This window comes from Alosa alosa, chromosome 16 (genome assembly GCF_017589495.1).
Source record: "Alosa alosa isolate M-15738 ecotype Scorff River chromosome 16, AALO_Geno_1.1, whole genome shotgun sequence".
In the NCBI taxonomy this organism is placed as follows: Eukaryota; Metazoa; Chordata; class Actinopteri; order Clupeiformes; family Clupeidae; genus Alosa; species Alosa alosa.
In genome coordinates this window covers 1,607,972-1,618,541 of record NC_063204.1, presented here as the reverse complement: position 1 = coordinate 1,618,541, position 10,570 = coordinate 1,607,972, and the positions used below count along the sequence as shown (strand labels likewise).

Here is a 10,570-nt window from a genome sequence, read left to right as displayed (position 1 = left end):
ATTTTGACACCTTCTGAATGCACGCCAAGTTTCGTGGAATTTTGTTCATGGGGGGCCACACAATAAATTAATTTATATTACTATACACCAACTGGCCTGTAGGTGGCCGGAGACAGTTTTCTGTGAATATCTCGAGAACCGTAGGGCCTAGGGGGTCCACCTTTTTTTTGTATGTTGGTCTTAAGGGGGCATGTCAACCCATCCCATTACCACTTATTTCATGTATAGCGCCACCTAGTTAAAAATTAAAAAGCAAAAATTAAGTGTTTTCATCTCAATATCTCTGGCTGACAAGGTCAAAACTGCACGAAATTAAAAGTGTAGGATCATTATGACACCCTCTGAATACATGCCAAGTTTTGTGTACTTTCGTTCATGGGGGGCCTTACAATAAAATAATTTATGTGTACATTTAGTGGCGATACACCAACAAGGATTCCCGGGACACTGAAAGACCGGGGTACACAAAACTTGGTGGGCATGTACCCCCACATGGATAGCATGGAACCGTCATTTTTTCGTTTTCATCTGCAGCCCCCCCGCTGGACTGGACCCCCCGAAAGGAGGGTAGGGCAGAAACAGTTCTCTGTGAATCTTTTATGGTATGTTGGTCTCAAGGGCCCACATCAACCTGGCTCATAATCACTCATTTGTGATTTGCCCCCCCCCGGTAAAAAATGAAAATCAGTAGGATTAAAAGAAAGCCAAAATAAATATTCATCATCATCATCATGGCTGCATTTTCAGTATTGGTCGTTTATCGCTTGTCCACTAGATGGCGATCGTTGCAGTGAGGCGTAATTTTGTTGGAAGTTAAAAGTGGGTTGGAAAAAAACAATGGGACGCTTCATACAAGGACTGTAATTTACATGGCGAACATCTAATAAGGATAGGACGATGTTCACATGAAGTGTAATTCCCATTTCTTCTTGAAGCCGAAATAAATCTGAGGATGTTTATCGGACATGCTTGGTTTTACTGCAGGAATGCGTTAATCTTGTAATATCAATAAGGACCTAGGTAATGTTACCGTTAGCGTTGGTTGAGTGATGGAGGCATTTGATTTATTGCATTTGTAGAAAACTATAAATGCGGTTATACCAAGCAAATGTATAGCAGCACTGTTTGTATCTTTCGACTGTCATTTATTGCACGTGCTACAAAATCATTCTGTGCAATGGAAGATTTACCAACGTTACACGGTCTGATACAGTTTTGCCTATACATGTGTGAGACTGAGACGCCTGTTTATTTTGTTTTAAGTGCGTGCAGGGTGTGAGAGGGGAATCGATGTGCTTTGATTACAGCTTGGTAGTTGTAGTCTGTGAAATTAAAAAAAGCACGTGTGTGTGAAGTATCCAAACAATGACACCTTCATTTCATTATGGCTGCTTTAGCAAAACACCTTAAGCTACTGTGTAGTGGGTCCCATTTAGAAGTGGCTACTTCATTGGCGCTTTCCTTGACTCATGGAGCTGCGTGAATGTTATTACAACTTTTCGCCCGCGATATGACAGTTTAAGTCCGCTTGATACTGTAAGGCGTAAGCCATTGGTTTCAAAGGAGATTTTATTTGTGTCGCCAGCATAGCCTATTGACAATTTATGTTGTTATTAGGCCTACCTTATAATCCTACCTGTAGCTTAGGGAAGCTAACAACTTTCTATTAGGATCTAGTTTGTTAGTTACCGTTTTGTCATAACTCCCTGATGCATTTTGCATTTAGAATAGCCAGAGCGTGAAGGCTATATCTCAATCGGAAAATTAAACAATATCGGGTGCCTATGGACTAGGCTGGGTGAACCCAGCCTGATCTGCTCCCGCTATTTATTTTTGATTTCTTAAAAGATTGAGCTTGGTCTGATGAAAGCCAGACTAGCCATGGACCTCAGTTAAACAATGCAAGGGAACATGAATCAGCCTATTTTGCACTAACAATAACGGACAAAAGCTCTTCAACTTTGGCCCGTTAAAATGTGTATGAACAGTCTAGCGACGCATTTCATCAAGGCCCATTTGGACATGTCAGTTATTTGCACCACTGGTTAGATGTAAAACAGCATTTCATTTCAGACTAGGCTACTGTTACTTAATTTGTGCATTAACAATAACGTTTCAGACTACTGTTACTTAATTTGTGCATTGACAATAAAGTATTACATGAACTAAAGATGACTAAAATCTTATGTAGAAGAAGAAACATTCACAAAAATCCATCCATCCAAAAATGACCTTTGTTTTGATAGCTGTTGAAAACGGCATGGAACTGACAGAGATGTTTTTTGTTTATAAATACATAAAAAAATAAATAAATAAATAACATTATGCTGATACCTTTTGCTTTTCCCAAATACAATGTAGCCTACAGGTGTAAGTGACCTTTCATCAATCCAGTTGCAATGGATGAACTGTGATGAACTGCCCTACTTGTGATTGTTTAGAGATTTTAAAGGTTTTATAACAATTCTACATCTTCTTTGGCTATTCTACAATCTATTCACCTTTTCAGCACCAGTAGGGTACTTTCTGTGCAGCCGCACACACACACTCAGGCATGCCAAATAAGCATACACAAAAGTTTCAAGAGTGGGGGATGGAGTAAAATATGGAGACAAATTGAAGTGTGATTTATTTTCGCGGAACGGATGTACAGGACTGAGCGGCGGTCATATTTTGTACCGCTATGCGGTACATCTAGTTATTGCAATCCTTCTGTAGGCTACATGGAATGAGTTCAATGGGATGTAATGTGAAACAATGTTAAATGGCCTATTTTCAAAGCAGTTATTGTCTGCTCACACACACAAACAACCTTAGGTTATCCTCATCCTGCTTTGAACACAGTTGTAGGCCTATCATATGGCATTTTAAGCACCACCAGTTTGGGAAAAGTATACAGTATAGTATAAGTATATACTCTTTTGATCCCGTGAGGTAAATTTGGTCTCTGCATTTATCCCAATCCGTGAATTAGTGAAACACAGCACACCGGCGCAGTGAGCTGCCTGCAACAGCGGCGCTCGGGGAGCAGTGAGGGGTTCGGTGCCTTGCTCAATGGCACTTCAGCCGTGCCTACTGGTCGGCGTTCGAACCGGCAACCCTCCGGTTACAAGTCCGAAGCGCTAACCAGTAGGCCACGGCTGACCTGCGCTGCAGAAGCGCTGACCTACCAAAATAAGTTCTAATGCGCATCCGAGGCTTTGGGGTTGTCGCGCACTATGTAGAAGGTTACTCTTCAGGTGATAAGGTGTTCCAGAGAGAAGTTGTATGTTCTGTCGCAGACAAATGAATCCATAACACCATGGACGTCAATTCCGATGTAAACATACTGTGCAAATAAGTCGCTAGTATGTACGGTAGGCTATTTGGAGGCTATAGATAGGCTACTGTAGGCTTTGGAGGCTATAGATAGGCTACTGTATGTAGACCTGTTGGTGTTGTGGCGTGGCTACTGTATGTTGTAAGAATGAGAAATTGATATAACGAGGCTTTTGCGCAATAGGCGAAAAAGAGCAGAGATAAACAACAATGCGCTTTTACTGTAGTGGAGCTTACGAGATGGAAACGAAAGGGAAAAGGCTTTTAAGATCCCCATTTAAATTGTAGCCTAATGCACTCTTGTGTGTTTTAGCATACATCCGAAATAAGGAGAAATGTGAGGAGGCTCCTATTAACTGTAAAGAATGCATCTGCAATCTAAACATGAAACACGATCGCTAGAAACACAGCTAAGGTCGGGAGACGTTAGATCAGAAGCAGCAAATGTGCATCTGTCATCTTGTCTGCAGTCGTTCATTCAAGATCAACAGAGTAACGCAACTCTTTTAAATTTCTCGTTAATGGAATTAACAAAAGTGTACAGGGTTCCCACTCAAAGTGAAATGTAAAATTCCATGACTTTTCACTGACGAAAAACCTGAGTTTCCATGACCTAAAATATTATGAATCGGGGATGCTGTGACGCAACAGGCTACAATGATCATTCAGCAGGTTCGAATCCAACCGGCGGTCATTTCATGATCTCTCACTTACTTCTGGTCACACCTCACTGCCCTATTCAAATAAAGGCATGAAGCCCAAAATATTTACTAAAAAAAAAACAAGGTATTTTAAACCAGTCAATATGTAAACTCCATTCTCGGTTCACAGATGTTTTCTGTGCAAAATGTAAGCATATGTATTTCATGTGACTAAGCCTTAAAACAATATCAATAAAATGAACCTACAAACATTGTGCAAAATATATATTTTTATTGGATTAAAACCAATCTCATATCGCCTTCAATACAAAATCATAAACTTCAGTGAAGAAACAAACATACACAAAACATTTACATTTGTGTCTGTCAAGGAACAAACCATTTGTAACCATGTTCAATTGTTTGCTAGCTATTACACATTACAATGACTTCAACCTTTTTTTCCATTTCAACAGAAATGTGTGGTGTCTACAGTGTATGTTTTTTGAGACATACATTCATACCTAACATATAGCATTTACATACATAACATACCTAGTTCATTTGTTTGCCTGTCTTTACACATTACAAGGACCTTTTCTGGACTGTCTCAACAGAAATGTATGGTGTCTATGTGTTGGATGCTCTGGATTACTTAAGTTTCTCATTCAGTCTTTTTATCTCTTCACATTTACTTTTTGCAGACTGTCTTAGACTATGTGACTTTTGCGATGAACATTAGGTTCCCTAAACGTTCTGCCTTTAATGCTAATTCATCTTCAGATTGCTCCATGGATTCTCCTGCAATCATTTCATAGAAAAGGTCATCTATCTGATCTATGGCAGGATTGGAGTGCACATCAGCTTTGCTTGCATTTGCCAGGTTATTTTTGTCTGAAACATCTATTGACATCAACTTTGACACATAGTTTGTATTCGCCATCACATCAGATTTGATAGAACGCCCCAGAAGTGATGAAATGACATTAGAAATGTCTGTGCAAAATATGCAGCCCACAGCTTCCCACATTCAGTACCATAGTATTCACATCTCGCTCAAGTTCACTTTGTACCAGGTTGTGGAATGGGTCCATCCATTGAAAGCTGGACAAGATCCTTATAACTCAAACCTTCTGTTGACTTGTCAAAGACCTCCCCCTTGTACTCTGCTGTACAGTGGCCCATGAATTCTGATGTGTTCTAGTGTGTATTCTAGTGTGTAGCCACAACCCCACTGCACTGTAAAAAATGACACAGTGGAAATGCATGAAAAAAGTGAGGCAACTTATTACACGTGAAAATATTGGGGAAAAATATAACCCTGTTATTTTTAAGAATATAGTCCTTAAAAATCATGGAAATTTATTCAAATTATTCATGTATACTAAAAATAATGTATAAAATATCCTTAAAAAATCATGGAAATTTACTCAAATTATTCATGTATACTACAAAATCTGTGTAAAATATCTCAGTACAATCAAGGAAATTTCCCTGATTTTTTCTGGTTACTTTTGCATGATAAAATCACGTGTAATATAGTTGCCTCACTTATTTTGAGCAGTTATGCATGTTTTAAATATGTCTATTACCATAATTTTTAAAGGATGTATAATGTGGTGTAAATACACATAGACAATCAGTATTTCAGTTAACAGCATTTATTCAATATAAATTTAACCTGACGTTTAGATCATTGTACATGGCATTATGGTATTTAATTAACCATAGCTCGGACATTTAACATTTAAAAAGATTTTAAAAAATATCCCAGATGACTGTACAGATATAACAAACATACATTTCATCAACAATACCTTGGCATTTAAAAGGCTTAACAAATATTCCAGATGACAACATTTGGAAACATGCTATGTTAACAATAGCTAGATAAAACAGACAATAACACAAACATATGTGCCAATCTGACTCCCTGTGCTCATCCTCCATTTTACATTTAACCCTGCTATGCTTACGAGTTTGTGTGTGTGTGTCATCGTCCATTTAACATTTAACCCTGCTGTAAAGGTCACTGTGTGTTTCACCAGGAGGAAGAGCTATTTTGCAGCGGGATTCCATTCCATGACAACATTTGGAAACATGCTATGTTAACAATAGCTAGATAAAACAGACAATAACACAAACATATATGGCAATCTGACTCCCTGTGCTCATCCTCCATTTAACATTTAACCCTGCTGTAAAGGCCACTGTGCACTGTGTGTTTCACCAGGAGAAAGAGCTGTGTGTGTGTGTGTGTGTGTGTGTGTCATCCTCCATTCAACCCAGCTGTACAGGCCACTGTGTGTTTCACCAGGAGGAAGAGCATCTGCATCGAAGGAATCCTACTCTAATGAGAGGGCTGAGGAGCACAGCTCACAGATCACCTCACTTCATGAAAGGAACATCATTAGCTTAGGGCATGTCTTTTCTAGGTGACCTCGCACCAGCACCAACCTTTGGAAACATGCTATGTTAACAATAGCTTAACAGACAATAACACAATAGACATAACAAACAATAACACAAACACGTGGTGGCTAACCCACTGTAAGTTTCTGGATAAGAGGCTGCATTTTGGGCGAAAGTTTAATGTCGTCTAGTCCAACAAACAATTTCTGAAACGCCTCAAATGTGTATTTCAGCTGCTTTGGATAGCTCAGATTTAATGCATATGTTAGTCCAAAAAGGATTGTACAGGCCTTTGCCTCATTTTCTATATCAGTAATAACTGAGTCACCTTCCAAGATGATCGAAACATTGTTCTGCAGCCCCGATGGTGTGACACATATCTTCATGGTATGTCTTCTGAAGTCTTCTTGCGCGGTTTCCTCACACTGTAGAGTACACAAAATAACAATGTTCATTCTATATTGTAAGTCTGTAAATACCAATCAGAATAGTATAGTACATCATCACAGATGCTTACACTGTACTCCTCAATTAGGTCTTCTGGTTTCTCTCCAAGGTATTGAATAAGTGCTCGCAAGACCACCACTCTTGTTTTGTCAATGCAGGAATCCTAAAATTGGTGAAATGATAAAACAAAATGTCAATTGCTTCTTGTGGTAGTCCTCCTTGACAAAATAAAATACAACTCGGAGTCTATATTTAATGTTATCACAGTTATTGCTCTTTTTTTTAGACTTCATACTTGCACTGTAATACTTTTTTTTGCACTACCACCATGGCACACATTCTTTGCCATGCACACTGAATCAAAGGGTCAGTCCCTGCTCTGTCACTGCAAGCATCTCATGCTTTTACATTTCTTTTACATTCATGTGGATATTATTATCATCCTGTTTATGTTGTACAGTTGAAACCATACGTTTACATACACTTAGAATGCACATGCTAAAGTTGACTAAAAAGAGGAATAAAACAAATCTCCTTTTGGAAATGGATCTTAATGCCTTAATTTAAAAAATGAGGAAATTGTCAACCTTTGAATAATGTATTGTAAATAAATACATGCTCTTCCTTAAATACAGGTGTTCATAAGTATACATACCCCTATGTTAAATTCCCATAGAGGCAGGCAGATTTTTATTTTTAAAGGCCAGTTATTTCATGGTAAGTTCCCTTGGCCTTTGGAATTAAAATAGCCCCACATCACATATCCTTCACCATACCTACTTCCTAAGATGGCTCAAGACTTTCAATATACTGTACCTCAAAAACTCTTAAAGAACTTTTACCCAGCCACAATTGAGAGTGTTCTAACAGGAAGTAACAGCCTTGTATAGGAACAGCTCAAAGCAAGACCGAACAGCCCTGCAGAGTGGTGAGGTCAGCTGCACGCTCCACCAGGAGCACCCTACCCCATCTTCATGACATCTACACCAGGAGATGCCAGTCCAGAGCCGGGAAAATAATTAAAGACCCTAATCACCCCAATAACTGCCCCTTCTCTGTTAAGATCTGAGAAACATTACTGCTGCCTTAAGTCCAGTACGAGAGAATGTGGAAAAGTTTTTACCCTCAGGCCCTCCGAGCTTTAAATGTGACTGTATCCAGACATAGGCCTAATGACACTAACTGAACTGATCTTATGCACTTTTGATTTATCTTCTCTTCAATCATCTATTTATTTCCCCCACCCTCCACTATACAACATGCACAGTTGAAGACAGCAGAATAAGCATTTCACTGCATATTTTACTTCCGTATAATCTGTATGTAATAAATAAACCTAACTTTAACTTGTGATATGGGACCACAGGTGCATGGGTAATGAGCTGTGCAGTACCTGCTGTATACAGCTCATCGTTTGCTGCAGCGCATGACCAATGCTTCCTCCTTTGGAACAGAAAAGGTCAACAAGTTTTGGTGTGTAGAGATCTAGCATTTTCATGAACTTCGTCTCCAGATTTAACGTGGTGATTCGTCCAAATTCTTCGTTTACCTGAAACAAAACAAAAAATCCGCACATGTACACCATTAGACAATATATTGTATATGACCAGTAAACCAATGACAACCCAACAACCTTGCCCTGTCAAGTTGATACCACATTGTAATGCATTACACAGAGGACATAATGGAAACATGTCAATGCAGTGGACAATTATCATTCCTCTTCCTCTTTTTTGTTGCAGTCAATTGCATTTTCTTGTTATATACATAATCCTAAAGTACATGAATAAATGACAGACAAGTGTGACTTACGTTAACGCAATTGAATAGGGCCGGCCATCTTTCCTTGATGTGTGCCACACTGGGGGACTGCTGCACAATCTCATTCCTCCTGAGTGAAAAAGTCTTGGACATCTTTTGTTTAATGACAATTGCATTATCACGTTTCTTTACTTCATTTAGTAGTTCTTCTCTCTCTTTCTCCAAGCTTTCTTCATTTTCCCCCACTGGAAAGGGTGGCAGATAGTTCACTTCGGCTTTTCGTGGTTTTTTTATGTTCTTGGCCGATTTCCGGTCCTCGGGCTTCTTGTTTTTAAGCGAATTAACAGCCACTTCTGGACAGCCGAATTTACTTAAGCGGCGCCGATAATCCCCCATTTTATTTCTGAGGCGGTTATGCCAGCCATACAGGCCGCTCCAAGATCCTGGTTCTTTAAGACAAGGATATTGTTGAACTAGAGCTGCGGCAACAGCGGTAATTTGAGCGCCTGTGGGGTATACTGTGTATATGTGTATGGCTTGCGCTAACTTTTCTTTTAGTTGTTTTTCAATTTGACTGAAGTCCATGAATGTCCCTTCTTTCCTGTATCTATCCATAGCATTTTGGAGAGCTCTCTCCACTTCAGGTGAGAACGTAGGTATTGGGAAGTCTTTTGGCCAGAGAAGCTTCTCTTGACCACTTTGTGTAGAATGCATGACTGTGTCTTGAGAGGAAGGAGGGGTAAGATCTGAGTAGGATGTGGATGCATGTGGAGAAGAAGTATGTGTGGGATGCGGGATAGCAGCAAGTGAATTAGTCTCATCCAAGAGTGCTGACATGCTTGCATTGATCATATCACTCTCCTCACAACACAATGTGAGTAAAATCGGAGCAGGATAAATAACTTTGATTGTGTCCTTATGTTGAATTTGGTTTGTTGCAGCGAGAGTGAAAAAATCATTAAATTCCAAATCCATGTACTGCAAACTGAACTCATCAGAGAGGTGAAATGCATCCTTTACAGCCAATTTCAATTCATCCACTGTATTTGGGATCCCTGAGGGAAGTATTAACTTGTTGATGTCCTGCTCAATGAGCACTCTTAGGGAGGCAGGGCCGACTGGATCCATTGGGTCATCAAGAAGCCTTGAAATAGGAAGAAACATAATATTTACAAAAAATGATCCACACTGAAATGTCCCTGAAATCACACAGAAACAACTTCTTACATTGGAGCTAGCCATAAACCCTCTGATAGTCAAAGACTTCTCTAGTATGAGATACATATATGACGCTTCAGTGTAACCATGCGCTTCTTTGCCAATGTATATGCTGACAAAGGATACCAATCATTAAGTTCCTTGTGTTCAACAAGACGCATACCTCCTGAATACTCAAGGTAGTATGATCTGAAATGCTCATCATACCATATACACAGACTCTTTACAATGAAACTGACACTGTTTTCCAAGATGAGAATCTGACAAATCTCCACAAAATCAGGCAGACCACCAGTACTGCCGTATGAAAGAATCATTCCAACCCTGTACTTAACTCCATTATAAACCACAGTGCTGGATAGATCTACAACTGTGTGGTTTGGTGCTTTAGACCTTAGTGCTTCTTGCACATCTGTATGTAGCAATTCAACAGGCATTGCTGACACCTTGCTTACAGACAATGAGGCCTTTTCTCCATGTGCTTGTACACTATAGGCCATCATTAGCTGATGCCTTGTTGCAAGAGAACACAAGACATTTTTGAAATTTCTTGTGTGCCTTACAATACGCTTGAAAAAGCTATGCTTGGATTCAAAGCGCATGGACCATAATCCTACAAGTGGACCAAATGCTTCAATCAGCTCTGGATAGTGCTCCAGGAAATGATGCTTTGGAAGAAGTTTCTCACTTGGGAAAATGTCAAGAAACCTGTGTCGGTGTTCGGATATTTTAGAATCAAGATAGCCCACAGTTTCTTTAGTGTGGACAGGGGC

The 10,570-nt window shown here is 39.5% G+C and overlaps 1 protein-coding gene across 1 annotated transcript; it reads right to left on the bottom strand.

Moving 5' to 3' along the window:
• Window positions 1–5,782: 5,782 nt before the first annotated feature.
• On the bottom strand, window positions 5,783–9,588 carry LOC125309699. Its single transcript, XM_048266775.1, has 4 exons — window positions 8,631–9,588; window positions 8,212–8,367; window positions 6,889–6,981; window positions 5,783–6,796 (listed from the first exon to the last, which is right to left on the bottom strand). The coding sequence occupies exons 1-4, from the start codon at window positions 9,552–9,554 to the stop codon at window positions 6,500–6,502; spliced, it is 1,470 nt and encodes a 489-aa protein (XP_048122732.1). The 5' UTR covers window positions 9,555–9,588; the 3' UTR covers window positions 5,783–6,499.
• Window positions 9,589–10,570: the final 982 nt, after the last annotated feature.